The following is a 16,178-nucleotide window of genomic DNA, read 5'->3' as shown; positions in this document are numbered from 1 at the left end:
TTCATAAAATAATAGGGTAACTCGCAACCATAGGAGCACAGCGTACAGAGTAAGCATGTAATCATTACACAGTATAGATACCATACAATACTATATGTTTGGCTCTGTAATGGGGCTTAACCGGGCCCTGGGCCACCCCCAAACCCCGCTGCCCCAACTCAGCCCGCCCCAACGGGGCGCCCCAAAAATCAGCGGGGCGGGCATCTCTGCCCCAAACCCAGGGCGGGGCGAGCACCTCTGCCCCAAACCCCGGCCCAGCGGGCTTTGGGGCGGGTTCGGGGCGGGGTCACGGGGCCGTCCGTGACACTCTAGTCAAGAATCAAAAGGCGATATTTTCCAGTCATACAGCCATTTGTAGCTGGAAAAAAGGTTTCTTGAAGCCACTGTAGTCCAATCTGATTAGTTGTCCATCCATTTGTGACAGTCTCGAACAATATAAATTCATTGGTAGACTCTCTATCGAAATACTAACATGGAGAAGGAAAGAAGGAAGCTGGGCCTGCCAGCGCTGCGCTATCTAGTGTGCGAAGGGGGTTCATGCCCTATATTCAAACAGGCCAAAGTTTACAAACATCTTGCGTTGTTGGTGAATGCCCGTACTCCGTGACACATTGTCACTGATTTCTATCCTCCAATTGCGTGGTAAAGCCTTGTCTTGATACCATCCCTCAATATGGACCTTTCCTTTGAAGATGATACACAGCGGGAGAGCCCATCCAGTAGAGTTGATACACTCAATAGATGTCAACCATTCTCGATTCCCTGGCTGTACAAGAAAGGGCTGACCAGTCATTTCAGCTCTAGTAACTACCTTAGCAGTAGCTATTAGGCCCATTGCATATCCTGTCTCATCAAAGTTGTAGATATCTTCAACTGTGAACCCATGTTGCATGATAGTGATTTGCACCCGATCAAACCACTCCTGAATAGTTTTTGGATCTTCATTCTTAGCCCGCTGATAATTATAACATCAAGCATATTTGGTTTTGAGTTCATCTTTCCGTTGAATGAAGTTGTAAACCCAATTAACACCAACAGTTTGGATGTTGGCAGAACCACGCTTTGACAGTAGAATATTGGCCATTTCTTCAATATGAGCTGGTCTGGGAGCTTCTCCACATCAATCCATGGAGAATATCCAATATACAAGTGATTCCTCTTCATTTCGTGTCAATTTATGGTTGTTGGCACGTTTCTCAGCGCAATAGGTCTTGCCATGAAGCCGGTCTTGTAGTGTTGATCCAGGTACATTATAAATACATGCTGCCTGATGTACAGAGCTAATTTCTTGATTTTTGATAGCCTGTATAGCTAATAAGAGGCGGCCCTCTTGTTCAATAGAATTTCGACTTGATTGGGGGCGCTTTGTTGGGCAATACATCTAGATCCTCTGCCAGGGCTGACGCCGTGACGGTCATGGCGCTAATGTTGTAGTACTTGGGTGGTTTGACACAGACAAACCACCATGGAAAGACGCCAAGGGAGCTCATTTGCGCCAAGACAGGGAGGGTAGCCACCTTTCCTGGCTCAGGGAGACTGACGGTGATATTGTCGTCCTCGAGGTCTCCGTAAAACGGCCCCAAGAGACGCTGAAGGCCTTCCATAAGTAGCGGCTGACTTATTTAGTATTTGAGACACTATAAGGTAGAAAAAGAACCACTAGTCTTACCATTCCATTGCCGACAGCCTGCTCAAACCTGTCCCAGGTAATGCCAATACCTGGTTTCTGTATAACGGGGCAGACGATGCAGTCCACAACATGGTCCAGGTCAGTCAGTTGCTCGACCGGGACTCTCGGTTTTCCGAAGTACGTAGTCACAAGCAGCTTCACAACAGCTCGAAACTTATTCTGAGGGATACTAAGATGATGGACGCGTGTCTCCCCTATCAACTTCCTCGCTACCGGCCGGAAAGAGTCTCTGGGAGACGACTTTCACCCAAATTCTTTGGGCTGCACACTGTACAACACATTAAGAATGTCATGGAGCATCTCATCGCCATCGTCATCATAGTTTGTAGCAGCGAATTGACGACGAATGTTTGCACAATCAGCGCCTGTGAAATCACAAGCTCTTTGCTCCGCCTGCTTCTACGCGTGTACCGCATCGAACGGAATAGACCTGCCATCCTGGGTAGTTGCAAAGCTCTGGAAGAGTTGCCTTCTAGAGTCGGGTGGTTGTGTTGGGCCTGGGTTCTCTTCTCTAAACAGTCGGGGACTTCACTCTACTTTATTTGTTGCATAGAAAGTCATGTTGATCCATTTATTGCCTGAAAACATTGCTAACTTGGATGAGTACGATACTTGTATCTATGTCTGCATGAATGCCGTCAAGACTTAGTCAAAACTCAATGCATAGTTGCCATTATGCATCCATTATATTCTACTTCAGGACATCCACGCAATATCATACTCGACAAGCATAAATGATAAACCCTTCAAGGACTGAAGACTGACAGTACTGAATGATTGGTGAATCAAGTACAATCGCTGTGAACTAGAATGGCGGACGTCGGTCCAGTCAACGAACCGCCATGCATGCATCTTCAGCTCCATATTGTTTATAAGCATCTGCTTCCGCAGTCTGTAAGAACAATTAAGAAATGCAATAGCTCAGCAAAGATAGACAGTAGAGCGTCGGTTTTAAATAATTAACTGTGCCTCAAATGGCAATGGTAAAATAAAACGGAGCAACGTCGCGGCCTTGGGACGCCCTAATGATTGTAAAGCCGTGCAATATCAATACATTTTGGAGAATATTCAAATGGAATCGCTTCGTAGAACATCGGCAGTAGCATGGGATTGAATGCCGACCAACAAATATTGTTGCGATGAAATGTCCAGCATGGCCAAGTAGTAAAATGACTCAAAACGTGTAGCGTGTTATGTTAGGGTCCAAGATGACAACCATTTCAAAAGCAATGCTCGCTGTCCAAATAACGGAAGTAGATGACGGAATGTCATCTATTTTTCACACCCTCTACATGCAGGTTTAATGCAGCAAATTTTTCATGACCTAGACAAGCCATTACGCCTTCGCGGATGACCTGCTACGGTGTGACTTCTCGGATAAGCAGATGCAGATCTCTTTTCATCTTCGCTATCGCTGTCTCCCATCTGGTCGAGCATGCGATCGATCTCATCTCCGGCGTGTGCTTCCAGGCCGCTATGCCGGGGTTGATCATGCGGTTCTAATGCAGATGGGCCAGTGTTGTAATGCGTATTCATGTGACGGTTAAGGCATGGGTTTGGATTGCTAGTAGAGCTCGAGCCGCTTCCCATGGAGCTGTTGATGCAGTTTGATATTGTGTTGTGTCGTTGTCGTGTGTTGGAGCGGTAGCCGGAATTTTCCGGGCTAGACATGAAGAGAAGGGTTTCGATGGCATCCTGTTCCATTGATGATTCCTGTGAGTCGGTTGGTGGCCTTGTGTAGCCGTTATACTGTGTGGATGTTGGGTATTCGTTTGATGGTCTAAGAGAAGGTGTTCCCGGGATGGCGTGGGATTCATGTCCAGAATATGGTTTTGATGCTCCGAGTTCTAGCTGTGAATGATGTCGTCGGTGACGAGAAGCTGGGCTGATTCGTGGAGGTTGGGCCCATTCATTAGGATTGGGGCGTCGTCGCCGGCCACTACCCCAGCCGGAAACGATATCTACAGGCGGTGCGAGTTTCGGTGCTTGTTGTAATTTCCTAGGTGAATGTTGCGACGTTGGCTGTGTTAAGTGTGGCTTAGAAAAAGATGGCGATGTTTCAGGAAATCGTGACTGGCCATTAGGAGGATGAAAACTGTAGGTTGCAGATCGATTCAAAGCGGAGGCTATGGCATCCGGACGATCATCAACCCCTATACCAACATCCAATTGTTCCCCCTTATCAACAGGAGATGTCGACGGAAGAGCGGGAGCTGCACCTTCCAACGTACGCAATGGACTTTTACCGCGCAAATCCCAAGACTGTCGGGTTTTCTCAACCTTAGCTGCAGCATGCGAAAGACGAGTGCGGAGTTGCACAGACAACTGGGGTTCGAAACCGTCAGCATTCTGGACACTATATGACCATTTATCTGTGAGATGTATTTACCGCTGCAATCCTGCTTTCATGCGAGGCTGAGCTAATGCTCCTGGAACGGTATCCCGCAGGACCATCTACGCCATGACCAGGCGATACTATATCTGCGGATGGAGATTTAATCTCACCGACAGCATTTCTCTTCTGCCCCGACATTGTCTGGGACAAATCGACGAGAGGTGATGCCGATGACCCGTTGACCTGCATATCTGATTCTGATTGTTCTGATTTAATCTGTTGCCGGTCCCCTGCACGTTGTCCATGTCGCATTAAGTCCGATGAAGCATAAGTCCCACCGTCCGGCAGTTCTTGACACGAATCCAGGAAACCCCCCAATGGCTCCTTTATCCATTCTTGCCCTAACTCTTGAGACTTCGGATTGCGAGTGTTACTTCGTTCCGCGCCACCAATGTGATTCCCCGACGCCAATCCGCAGCAACCACTCTGCATGCTACCCTGGCTCCCATCCATGCGCATAGGCTGCAGCTGATCTCCAATGCCGCGTGGTATTTGCGCAGGACGAAGCGAGCCGTCATAGTAAGACGGTGCTGTTGCTGTTCCAACGGGTCCTCGGTGCTGATGCTGGTGCAACACCCCGCGAATTGACGGGATGTCGGCGCTATCATTCATCCTTCCTTGTCAGGAGGCGAAAGGCAGGTATTCGAGGCACTTAAATGTATGAAAATAAATTATTCACACATCTCAGGTCATTGGCACTAGCCGGGATGGTCTCCGGGACACAGAGCGTGGTCGAGGTCACCGCGCGCGACCACCTGCATAGAGGGTCAACGCGGGACTTGGTCTAATGCGATGCGGGGCACTTCAGGACTAGAACTTCAAGATAGTAAGCGCCCACAATCGGGATCACTAGGGAAATGTTCCTCCTAGCGGTATTGTTTCGTTATTGCTGCTGTTGCTATGCTGTATGAAGTGCTCTTGCCGGGTTATTCACGCGCGGTTCTGCTTGTCTCCGCACGCCGTCAATACCGGCTGTTCAACGGAGTTTCAGAAGCTGCTGTAAGGGCAACCGGACAGAAAGCAATCCATAGAGTAAGAATGATATATGGCAAACCGGGCAGCCAAAATTCACCCTGCTCGACCGTTAGTGATTGACTGTTGCGGCGAATCCTCATCGGTGATTAACGACGCGTCCGCGGCGCGGTCACGTGTAGTTATGATGTAGGCACGTGATTGTATACAACGTTGTGCTTCAAATGAAGAGGAATAGGGCATAACAAAAGACTGTATTCTCCTGGTATATATAGATTCATCAAAAAAAAAAAAAAAATAGACACAATTAATGTCGGAAGATACAAAACGCCAGCCACCATGCAACAGCATAGATACAGTAACGGCTTTTGAACAGGCCCAACCAAATACCAATATGAACAGAAACCGACAACAATCATTTGCGCTTCTTCCCTCTACCACCACCCGATTCACCGTCCGGGTTCTTCCGCTTCTTACCCTCGCGACGCCAGTAATCATCCCGCTCACGCTTCTCCCGCTCATTCTTCTTCTCCAGACTATCAGCCACCTTCGCCCGGTGGACCTGGCGGCGCTCCTCCTGCTTCGCAGCACGCTTGGCTTGCTTGTCGTTGCGCATAGTGGTGAGCTTTTGCATGAGGTCGCGAGCCTTCTTCTCTTCGCCCGCAAGAACCACAGCCCGCTTCTGCATGTATGTCTGGTCTTTCTTGGAACGCATCTTAGTGATCTGCGATTTGAAGGGGAGGTCCGCAGCAAGCTGTTTGGGCACGCGGAGAGGGTTGAAGTGACGCTCAGGACGGTCAATGGGGCGGTATTCAGCACCCTTCTTTGTGGGGATGGCGATGCCTTCCTCGTGGCGGACTTGACCCGTCAACCGCATTCCCTGCCATCCGGAATCGCCGTGGGTACCATCCTCGGGTAAGTCGAGGAGATTGGTGACGGGGTTATAGAAGCGGTGCGGCTTGATGGGGTACCATGCGCGGAGGAAGACCAGGTCACTCATCAAGATCTTGTCTTCGAAGGTAGCACGGAAACATCCCTCAGGTTTGCTCAGGGCTCGCTTGATCTGGCCACGGATGCCAGAGACGGTACGAATAGAGGCGCCTTCAAACTTGGCGATTTCAAGAGAGCTGTTGAACATGTCTTTGATGAAAGCAGTGTTCTTGAAGATCTTGTACGGGTAACCGGTAAGCTTCAGCTTCTTCACGATCTCCGTGTGCTCGTCGACGCTGAGCACGGTTCCCGTAGCGGCAATCCGGAAACCGGGGTTCTTGTTCGAGAATGACTGCACACAACAGAAGCCGGTGTTTGGTGCGACGAGAGGTCCGTAGAACGTTCCGGAGCAGTGCATGTGCTCAGGAGAGTATTTGAGCATACGGTTCCGCGTCCGACTGTCCGAGGTACTGTAGATGGGGGTGGTCTGGAAGCGACGCCAGCCAAGGGAGAAGATGAGGGGATCATTGCTCTTCAAGATCTTCTTGTGCCAACGATGTCTCTTGATACGGATCTGCACGTAACCAAACCGATCTTCTGTAGGAGACAGTCCACCGACAATGAGAGGGAAGCGAGGATTGAACTTGGCGGCGAATTCATACGGCACCTTTTCGAGAACTATGCGCGCGTATGTACCAGCTTTGAAGCCTTCTGCTCGAGCCCTTGAGGCAGGGTCCAGCGAATCGAACTCTGCGCGGTTAATATCCTGCTGTTTCTGCAGCTTAGCCTTCTGCGCATCGTACCAATCGTCTTCGCCAAATTCCTCGTCGGCGTCGCCGCCAGAGTTGTCCTTTTGTTTTCCAAAGCCTTCTCGGTCTTCCTCCTCGAATCGGAGTCGCAACTCTTCTTTCTTCTTTGCATTGCGCTCACGTTCAGCGTCAAGGTCAACAGGGCCTTCCTCTTTCTCCTCGGCCTCTGACTCTTCCTCGCCCTCTTCCTTTCCGAATGTCTCACCCGTTTCTAGATCCTCGAACTCTCCGTCTCCTTCGTCGTCCTCGTCCTCGTCAAAGGCGTCGTCGACATCATCGTCATCCTCATCCTCATCGTCGTCGCCACGAGACAGTTTACCGGTGACGAAACGGTTCCGCAAGGCTTCAAGTCTCTCCTCTTCCTGCCATTTTTTTTCCAGTTGCTCGTAGTCAAACTCTGGGATGGCGCGATTATCGGCTAGCTCTTCCTTCTCGGCATTGGTCTTCTTAAAGAAGTCGTCTTCACCGTCTTCTTGGTCCTCGTCATCCTCATCGCTCTCCTCCTTTCCGGACCACCTCTTTATTACCTCAGCGGGGGCGACAGCATCGTCATACAGAATCCGCGATAAATCGGTGACACGGAACTTGGGCTTTCCATGAAGAGATTGGGCATTGGCAAGCATGTTTTCTTTCCATCGAACAGCGCTCTCTTCTTCTTCCTCCATATCGTCTTTGTCATCATCATCATCATCATCATCATCCTCGTCGTCATCCAAGACCTGGTCTTCTGCGGACGAGATAGAGCCCAGATCGGAATCGCTGTCGGCAAAAGCAAGATCGCCCTCTTCAAGACGAGCGTTCCCGTTCTGCTTCTCCTTGAAAGAAGTCTCAAAGTCTGCGGGAGCGGAAACATCGACTTCTTCGTCATCATCGTCGTCTATCCTGTTGTCGTCCCCATCCTCCTCCTCCTCCTCCTCTTCATCTTCTTCATCCTCGCCACTTTCAAAGCCCTCATCGTCATCTCCAGAAAGACCTTGGCCATCCTCTTCACCTTCAAGAGCCTTGATGCTTCGTCTCTTTGTCCGGCCAGTCTCCTCATCCTCGTCGTCGGCCTTGTTGATAGCACCACCACCGCGGAATAGACGGACGCCGGAATCTGCCTCACCGAGCAGTTTCCTTTCACCCTGTAAACCAACAACCAATTGTTCTCCTAGTCCACGGCGGTCTGGATCTTCATCCTCCTCATCCTCGTCTCTGTTGAAGTTGGCGGTCTTGACATCAATGTAGACTGCATCTTTGTCAACCAAAACACCACCGACGTCGGACATAGGTGCAAAAAGCAACTTCTGCTTATCTCCTAGTCTGCGTCTAGAATCCCTGCCAGTTGCTTTGGCCACCTGCTGGTCGATAAAGGGAGTGGGACACGGATCCGGGAGACTCTCGATTTCTGACACGGTAAGGTCGCCAACACCGGGAACATGAACTCGCGCACCCGTGGCGGGGAAATTTGTGCCTCGGAGATAACCGTAGAGAGCCACCGTTCGGTCGCATTTCGGGTCCTCTTCGATCTGTGTCGGCGGGGTGATGTCCAAAAAGCGATCCGCAAGAGCGTATGGGTGGGAGTTACGCCAGATAAGAGGTCGAGGGTTCTTCATGATGGACAAGAAACGGGAAAGGTTGTGAACTTCGCGGTCTGGGTAACGGCCGTTCACAACGCCGGAAAGATAGAACAGCTTTGCGCCGTTGTATAATTCGCTCCAGAAACGGTTCTTGAGGCGCTTTTTTGCCGCCTTCAGTGTGCTCTGCTTCTTGAACAGGTCCAGATGGGTCAGGATACCGAATACATTTCCAGGCATACCGTGGGAACCCAAGACGTTCAAAAACTCCATAGTCTCCATTTCGAAACCATAGTTGCCATCGATCATGAGAAGTACAATATCCGCAATTTTGGCCACATCAATCATACTCGCAAGGGAATCTGAAGGACTTTCGAGGAATGTCAGGCGCCGCTTTTTCGACGTGATGACGGTCAAGGGTCCCTGGGGAGTGCTGAGGGTTTGCTTGGTATAGCGGCGAATCAGGGACTTGATGAGGGTTGTTTTTCCGACCTAAGCACAAGGATTGAATGGTTAGAAACTTCTTCCTGCGAATGCAATTCATCGCATAGGAATACATACCCCCGAAGGTCCAACCACCGCCACGATCACTGGAGGGGCCTCTTCAGGAATACGGTCGACAAGAGGCACATGGAGACGTTTCTCTTTGATCTATGAGTGCGAAGAAGGATTAGTACTCGGATACTTTATGCCATCGCAAAATTTCAAGGTCTTGAAACCATACATCATGCGATCGAGCCGCTTGTTTATTCAACTTTCCCGGATTTGAGACCGCAAACGCCTTCGGATTGACACCTATGAAGAAACCATGTTAGTATCTAGATATTGAAGGAAAACGTGATTGAAGATTCTGCCAAATCTTTTGCAAGCGCAAATATCGGAGCTATCTCCGGCCTACATACCTTCATACTTTTTCTTCTCCTTGGCGGGGCGATGCGTCCGGTTTGATTGCTGTTCCATATTGAGAATCAGGTCTCTTCGGACCTTACTCAAATCTCACAACAAGCAAAAACCAATCGTGTCGGTCCGTGAACTGTGCTCGTTGAATGCTGCTAGCTTGCTCGGTCTCGAAAAATGTTATCGGCGTTTCCTTTTTGCGGTTCGGGGCGGAATTTTCTATCGCCGGGAGGAACGGAAAGATTTTGTTAATGTCTTAAATATTAGGCATCTAAATCCCAAAATGGAAGCTATTATTATCGGGCCGCCCTGCCATGATAAGGGTTGACCCTATCATGCCGGCCCGAAGTCGATTAGACATGCCAGATACGTACCCTTGTACATACGAGATGCGATATGAGCTAAACTGCTACACTAATGACAGGATGCAATATCGGCGCTATCGCAACATGTCCGAGGTCAGGCGTGACCAGATAAATATAGGATGAATGCCCCTGCACCATTGGCATTCACACCAAGCGACTTGTCTCTACAGAGTACTCCTACAATCAAACCAAGATGTCTACCCCGCGCCGCCCTCCCCCCGCATACTCTGCACCTCCGGAATCGTCGGTCTTTGCAACCTCTCAGCTATACAGAACTATCTCCGAGACAGCCTCTGATGCGTCCGCCCGTGAGCTGAATTCATCGTTCACCATCCGTCCCTGCTCCGGCCAGGCATGGATCGTCACAGCCGGCCATGTTTGTCGATTAACCACTCCGCTTGGACCCCAGGTTGGCGATCTGAACATCTGGAATGCAAAGAATCCCCGTGAACGACTCTGGGCTGCTCGTACGCGTCAGATTCATGCATCGCACGTCTCTGTCGGTGACAGGCTTTGGTCGAATTTGCCATACTTGCGACCTCTGGTGTCGATCACTGGTGATTCGCTGGGAGGTGGGCAGCTGCATGAGGTGCTAGATTCGGAAGGGAAGCGGAAGTCAGGTGTAGGATTCGGAACATCACAATGGGGAGGAAGGGTTCATGATCTTTTGGGCACTAGATGTGATCCGTACGTCAACTTGCTTATGGGCGGAGAGACGTTTGATTTCCATTGCCATTCGAATCTTACCCGTGCGGTAGTGCCGTACGGGTTGACGGAATTGGATGTGCATGATGTTTTGAACGTCTTCCAAGTGACTGGGCTAGATGAGGATGCCAAGTACTTCATGGAGACTTCACCTGCAAAGCCAGGGGAGTATTTCGAATTCTTTGCAGAAGTGGATGTGCTCTGTGCACTTTCCGCTTGTCCCGGTGGTATGGATGAATCTGAATCTACGGTGTACGGTCATGACTGACGGATTTATGACAGGCGATCTTTCCAACTGGGGCTGGGATGACAAAGAAGGAGACATGGGTGCAACCACTCGTCCCCTTGGTGTAGAGATCTACCAGCTACGCGACTCCAAGGTCCTGGAGAGGTGGAAGGAGCCGGAGAGTCCGAAATACGCCGGAATGCATGGACTGCGAATGCCCCCTAGACCGGATGACGGAACAGGCTATGTTGGACAGTAGATTCTGCAGTGTTGCAATACAAATACGGTATTTTATTGTTGACTGCTAAACCTTTGAAGTAAGTGTACGGCGTATAGCTATGTCATATCACGTGACAGCCCCGCCCCCGCCATGGCCAGCGTCATCGGGCATCGCAAACCGCGGATAGCGATGATAGTACAGTGTAAGGGGAAACACGTAGTCTGGAGGCTTAGCTCTCATATCATCGCGGATCTGACTGTATTCTCATACTAATCTAGCTGGAAAAAACGGTGCAAATTTATCTTTCTGGCGGGTTGCAGATGTCGTATACGGATGTGGTAACTGACCACAGTCAATCACATCATCTCCAAGGCAAGGCAGGGAATAGCCACTGTCTGAGAGTGGCTGAGATGAATGGCGCAACATGGCAAAAAAGTAACCAAATGGTATGTCTAGTAATACATCAAAGGGGACAGTATAAGTAGTGGAGGTAGACAACGTGCGAGTTCATAGTCCCCCCCTCTTATCAGCCTCAACCCCGCCTATTTTATCTGCCACCTTATATATAGCTTCTTCTTCCTATCACTGTCTTCGCACTTTCATCCATCTGTCAAACTTCCCCGCCCTACATTATTCGCCTACCGACTCTTTACCCTACACGACGACTTCTGTCTCACCAAGCCAGCAAAATGCCTCTCTACAACGTTCGTCTACTCGACTATGACCTACCTCCTATAACTACAATGCTAACCCCCTATCTAGGTCACCCTCAAGAAGGACGCTCCCCAGGAGCAGCTCGAGAAGTATGGCTAAGCTATTCCCGCTTCATTCACACCACCCTTGACTAACATGTCCCAGGGCCAAGCAGCAAGCAAGAGAACAAGGTGGAACCATCCAGCACGAGTACAGCCTCATCAAGGGCTTCACGTAAGCGATACACCCTTCATGTTATCTCTTTTATTCCTTTTATCAGTCCTTTAAACTGACAACGTCACAGCGTCGAGTACCCGGCTGACCACGTCAACGCCCTCCAAACTACCGAGCACATCCATGTTGAACAGGATGGTGAAATCCGGACCCAGTAAACAAAACAACTTCGTCCACTTCCTATCTTTCGATCGAAGATATCCGTATCCGAGTCTGGGGTGGTCATAAAAATGAAGAAAAATAAAAAGAACGCTGGGTACCCTGGGGGCGGACGATGGCAACGGATAAAGACACTCGATAAGCTCGATAGTCTTCCGGCCAGACTCGTGATCAGATACTAGTAGGGGGACACTTGCACACACTGATATGTATATGCATACAACGCGAGCACAAAGTTACGGATATTGCGATCGTTTACGGTGGGGTCGGGTTGCTATGACCAAGTCCACACGGTGTTCAGAGCAGATATCCCGGATGCGTCCATGTTATGATTACGATGATTTTCAATATGATTATTTTGGCTATTTGAAATGTGTTACAGAGCGGTAATACCTATCACCGTGGAAGTCGCTGTACGATGACGGCATATTGCAGACCGAGGATATATTGAGTATATCCATGAACTATCCCTTGACTGCCCGTAGTGATCTCTACTCTGTACAGGTAGGCCTGAGATATTTTTGTCTTGCCTCGCTCGAGGAGTATCATCATTCTCAGTCACCGTCTAGTTATCTGCATTATATTGCATGTCGGCTGGGGGATGCAGGTTTAACACCCCGACCATGCAGCATGCATAGTGACCTTGATCAGTACAGGGTATGTTTATCATTCCGAGTCTATGTTAACTGGTTTTATAGGATAGTCACGGCAATATATGGGCTAAAGAAGCAAACGATATGCATGAGGACCAGTACCAAGGTACCAGCATGGAGAATCTCTTCACTATATACGCCCGAGATTTTGCCATGGATCCGCATTGGCATGGAAGAACCGATGAAGATTATCCAGGGACATTTTCTTGAATACACCAATCCCTTGCAGTTATGGCACTTCCCCATGACTATCTCCCGTGTAGGGAACGGAGTATATCCTTCCGATTCGCATACCGCCATTCTACGCAAGGCACTCGAGGCATGTCTGGGGCGTGCATTCTGTGTTCTCGATTTTGAAGTCTCTGCAACAGCTACACCAGGATGTAAAACCGCAGGCTGAACGAGCGCATCGAACTGGCTCTCAAAGCTATATTGACCGTCTCGACCACGACCAGTATCGAGCTCATCCATACAGACCAAAGGCCAAAGCAAGCCGTTACTTCTCTCACTTTGTTCCGACATATCTAAGAACGTGGCTCTCCAGCCCAACAAAACCACCAAAAATGCAATTCACCACCATCGCCACCCTCTTCACCTTCGTTCTCATCGTCACGGCCCAGCCCAGCCGTTCCTCCGTCGACGTGCACCAACAAAAGAACGACTGTGGCGGTGGCCATCTCGCCTGCTGTTTCGAGCATTCCGACATCCACGCCGACGACCCCCTCTCTGACCTTCTGACTGATGGTTTGCTTAATCCTATCATCGGCTCCCAGGAGCAATCTTGTGCCAAGTTCTCGCTTATTGAGAATATTAACGTTCTTGGTATGTTTTCCGCATTTCGAGTAGTGCAAGCCACTGGTTACTAACAGCGTTTTAAGGTTTTACTAAGAAAGGTGATGACGGGCCATCTTGCAAGTCTATTACTGCTTGTTGCCCTGAGGGCAAGGGGGTGAGTTTCTTCCTTCGCGGTTGTTTTTGGACATATGCTAACGACATGGCAGTCTTGTTACCGTGTCTAAGCGCGTCGATTCAATTGCTTATTATCTGGTATATTTTTGGGGAGGTCATCGGATACAGATTAGATAGTCTAGTGGGCTCAATAACACGATTATACTATACCAATTCCGCTTATTCGATTCAATCCGGACCACCAAAATAAACAATCAATTCTATAAAAAACCTGCAGGAATAGAACACCACTCTTGAACCCTCACGTGCGACGACTTCTTCTCAAAAATGGACCTGCAGATCACCACAATCGGCGACGATGATTGGAATACACCAACCACCACCACGACCACTACGCGCCCACCTTCCGCCAGCCCTCAACCAACGACACTCCTCTCCGTCTATGATGTACAATGTGATATCTCCACCCGGCGCTGCACTTCTGAATTAGCGCCACGCTTTAGCTAAGTCTTGGTCTGATAGTAGTTGATGTGCATGCTCAATGGATGGGATGCGTGGGGGCTACTTTTATCGCTGTCCAGCTGCACGTTCAAACCTACCCTTTATTTTCTTTTCTTTTGCCTTGCCTTGCCTTGCCTTGCCTTGCTTTGCTTGCGCATGCGGAGTTCTCCATACTGCACTCTGTACTCTGTACTCGTATGGAGGTGTGAAGCTGACGATGACGGTTCTCGAGCTCGCAGGATCGCGATTCGCTGGCTGGATCTCCTGCTTTCTTTGTTCCGAGTCAGAGAATGGAGGTCAGCAGCGGAAGCACGAGGCGAAGAGTCAGTACCTATAGATGCATTCTTCTATACCACGGCAGATAGCTAATGAGTACAGGCGTCAAGCGGGAGCGAGATATGACAATAAATACTCAGCCGGAGCTCGTTTCTCCTATGCGTTTGAATGCATTCGATAATGAGAAGGATATTGACACTGTGACTCCACTATCACCACCACCCCTCCCGCGACCTCCATGGATACGCGACAGAACAATGTCAAGAACATCCTCCATCCGCGCAAGTCTCTCCTTCAACCGGAGATCCACCATCGGACCCGGACCCAGACCCAGCGCAATCCGCATCAGCGCGCCCTCGGACTTTAGACAAGTCCAGTCAATGACCAATTTTCCTGCATCTAAACCCCAACCTCAAGCACAAACCCAAATACCAGAGAAAGGAAACCACTTCCTCGAACTAAGCATCTACAACAAGCCCCACCACGCACTCCCAGACCTCCCCTCCTTCGATAACTTCCATATCAAAGACCTGGATTCGCCAATTAAACGACCGCAGAGAGTCTTCTCTTCGCCGCCGGGCTTCTCACTACCACCTGTTATCCCTCGTGCGCGGAACACGGAAGGAAGTATATCAGGGTCAGCGTCGTTCCAGCTTCCGCGGAAACCTGTTGGGACGGCGCCGGGGCCACGGCATTCTTCTACCGCTTGGCCTATTGCCAGACCAGAACGACAGCGCCATTCAACGCCAACTAGTCCTCTGATTCCGCATTTCGCGAGAATTCAGCGCACGAGTATAGCGAGACCTGTGCCGCGTTCGTTGTCTATGGCCATGGGCTCTGCTGTGGATAGGGATTTTGAGTTTATCCTGCAGGACGGGACGACTCATGATACAGACACTGATGCCAATGCAAACATGACACCCCCAATATCGCCATCTCCAACCCTAACCTCCCCTCAATCCCAGTCCCAATTCCAACACAAACCATCCCCACTCCCACTCCCACCATCGCATTCAGAGACACACGCCCGCTCCTGGAGCGGCTCAACCCTTGCCTCCACATATACAACATGTACATACTCTCCCAAGGGATTCGATGTATCCGTGATCTCCAGACCCGGGTCGAAAACTGGGTTGGGGCAAGGAACGGTTGTGTATCCGTATCCGGCACCTACTATTTATGAGGGGGAGCAGGCTGTTGGGTACATTTAATGGTGTTATCAAGGATTATTGAGCATATTGGATGCGTGGTTGTTTGAAATGGATTGTATGTGTTATTGCTTGTCGTTGCTTTTGGATACCCTCTTTTTGTTTTGAGTCTCGAAATATCTCAATGGTAGATTTACGATCAATTTCAACTAGTCTCAGACACTACGACCAAGTACTAGACGCCAAAGAACTTAACATAAGAGAGCGAGACTACAATGAAACTGCATTTCTACCACATAATAAGTATTTCGGGATATCAAACAACAACAATCGAGGTATATAAACGATTCAAAACAAAGACAATCAACAGAATCAGCATAGGCACGACACTAAAATCAATCTGAAACAATGAAACGGAGCAAAAAGCCCTCGTAATCGCATTCAAACCAAATTATAAGTCAAAAACGGGAAAAAAGTAGACGAAAAACAGAACATCAACATCATCTCACTTGGTATCATAGCTGAAAATGTTTCCCAGTAATAATATAAAAAGCAGACCTCTCATACCTATGCATCACTAGACTGCCTCATGGAAAATATCAAACAGAATAAAAGCAAACACGAAAAATAAGCAGAATCAATCACAAAACAAGGTCAGAATGGGGTATACATAAAAATGCGTGATGGCAGGCGACCAGTACCTTCCAGTAGCAGGATTTATAGTATCGTCCACTCCATCCATGCTCCTTCTCTTTCTCCGAAATTCTCCTTGCTTTGCATAACTGTCTGTGGTATCAAAGAAAACACAAAAAGCAGATAATCAAATCCAAAAAAAAAAAA

At 49.2% G+C, this 16,178-nt stretch overlaps 8 protein-coding genes across 8 annotated transcripts; 4 read left to right on the top strand and 4 right to left on the bottom strand.

Annotated features, from left to right (window-relative positions):
* Nucleotides 1-347: 347 nt before the first annotated feature.
* Nucleotides 348-835, bottom strand: EURHEDRAFT_427089 (CENP-B protein; the record flags this gene model as incomplete). The annotated part of the gene is made up of 2 exons (XM_040783386.1): nt 348-425; nt 611-835. Coding segments are annotated over 2 exons (303 nt in total), but the record flags the coding sequence as incomplete, so codon positions are not given.
* Nucleotides 836-1,334: 499 nt separating this feature from the next.
* On the bottom strand, nt 1,335-2,127 carry EURHEDRAFT_375642 (uncharacterized protein; the record flags this gene model as incomplete). The annotated part of the gene is made up of 4 exons (XM_040778764.1): nt 1,335-1,613; nt 1,670-1,859; nt 1,938-2,055; nt 2,121-2,127. The coding sequence occupies 4 exons, from the start codon at nt 2,125-2,127 to the stop codon at nt 1,335-1,337; spliced, it is 594 nt and encodes a 197-aa protein (XP_040641511.1).
* An 880-nt stretch (nt 2,128-3,007) lies between these two features.
* EURHEDRAFT_450723 (uncharacterized protein) lies at nt 3,008-3,814 on the bottom strand (the record flags this gene model as incomplete). Its single annotated transcript, XM_040783898.1, has 1 exon — nt 3,008-3,814. A coding segment is annotated over one exon (807 nt), but the record flags the coding sequence as incomplete, so codon positions are not given.
* Nucleotides 3,815-5,339: 1,525 nt separating this feature from the next.
* Nucleotides 5,340-9,396, bottom strand: EURHEDRAFT_384620 (GTPase BMS1). Its single transcript, XM_040779623.1, has 4 exons — nt 9,255-9,396; nt 9,077-9,147; nt 8,914-9,003; nt 5,340-8,844 (listed from the first exon to the last, which is right to left on the bottom strand). Exons 1-4 carry the CDS (start codon nt 9,310-9,312, stop codon nt 5,473-5,475), a joined length of 3,591 nt encoding a protein of 1,196 aa, XP_040641509.1. The 5' UTR covers nt 9,313-9,396; the 3' UTR covers nt 5,340-5,472.
* Nucleotides 9,397-9,546: 150 nt separating this feature from the next.
* EURHEDRAFT_410072 (urea carboxylase-associated family protein) lies at nt 9,547-10,875 on the top strand. The gene is made up of 2 exons (XM_040781278.1): nt 9,547-10,546; nt 10,602-10,875. Exons 1-2 carry the CDS (start codon nt 9,808-9,810, stop codon nt 10,802-10,804), a joined length of 942 nt encoding a protein of 313 aa, XP_040641508.1. The 5' UTR covers nt 9,547-9,807; the 3' UTR covers nt 10,805-10,875.
* Nucleotides 10,876-11,454: 579 nt separating this feature from the next.
* Nucleotides 11,455-11,850, top strand: EURHEDRAFT_375638 (uncharacterized protein; the record flags this gene model as incomplete). Its single annotated transcript, XM_040778763.1, has 4 exons — nt 11,455-11,469; nt 11,528-11,568; nt 11,624-11,692; nt 11,763-11,850. The coding sequence occupies 4 exons, from the start codon at nt 11,455-11,457 to the stop codon at nt 11,848-11,850; spliced, it is 213 nt and encodes a 70-aa protein (XP_040641507.1).
* A 1,217-nt stretch (nt 11,851-13,067) lies between these two features.
* On the top strand, nt 13,068-13,523 carry EURHEDRAFT_375637 (uncharacterized protein; the record flags this gene model as incomplete). Its single annotated transcript, XM_040778762.1, has 3 exons — nt 13,068-13,326; nt 13,383-13,453; nt 13,506-13,523. The coding sequence occupies 3 exons, from the start codon at nt 13,068-13,070 to the stop codon at nt 13,521-13,523; spliced, it is 348 nt and encodes a 115-aa protein (XP_040641506.1).
* Nucleotides 13,524-14,131: 608 nt separating this feature from the next.
* Nucleotides 14,132-15,401, top strand: EURHEDRAFT_375636 (uncharacterized protein; the record flags this gene model as incomplete). Its single annotated transcript, XM_040778761.1, has 2 exons — nt 14,132-14,237; nt 14,293-15,401. 2 exons carry the CDS (start codon nt 14,132-14,134, stop codon nt 15,399-15,401), a joined length of 1,215 nt encoding a protein of 404 aa, XP_040641505.1.
* Nucleotides 15,402-16,178: the final 777 nt, after the last annotated feature.

The sequence above is a fragment of the Aspergillus ruber genome, assembly GCF_000600275.1.
Source record: "Aspergillus ruber CBS 135680 unplaced genomic scaffold scaffold00005, whole genome shotgun sequence".
In the NCBI taxonomy this organism is placed as follows: domain Eukaryota; kingdom Fungi; phylum Ascomycota; class Eurotiomycetes; order Eurotiales; family Aspergillaceae; genus Aspergillus; species Aspergillus ruber.
This window is presented reverse-complemented; position numbering and strand designations above follow the sequence as displayed.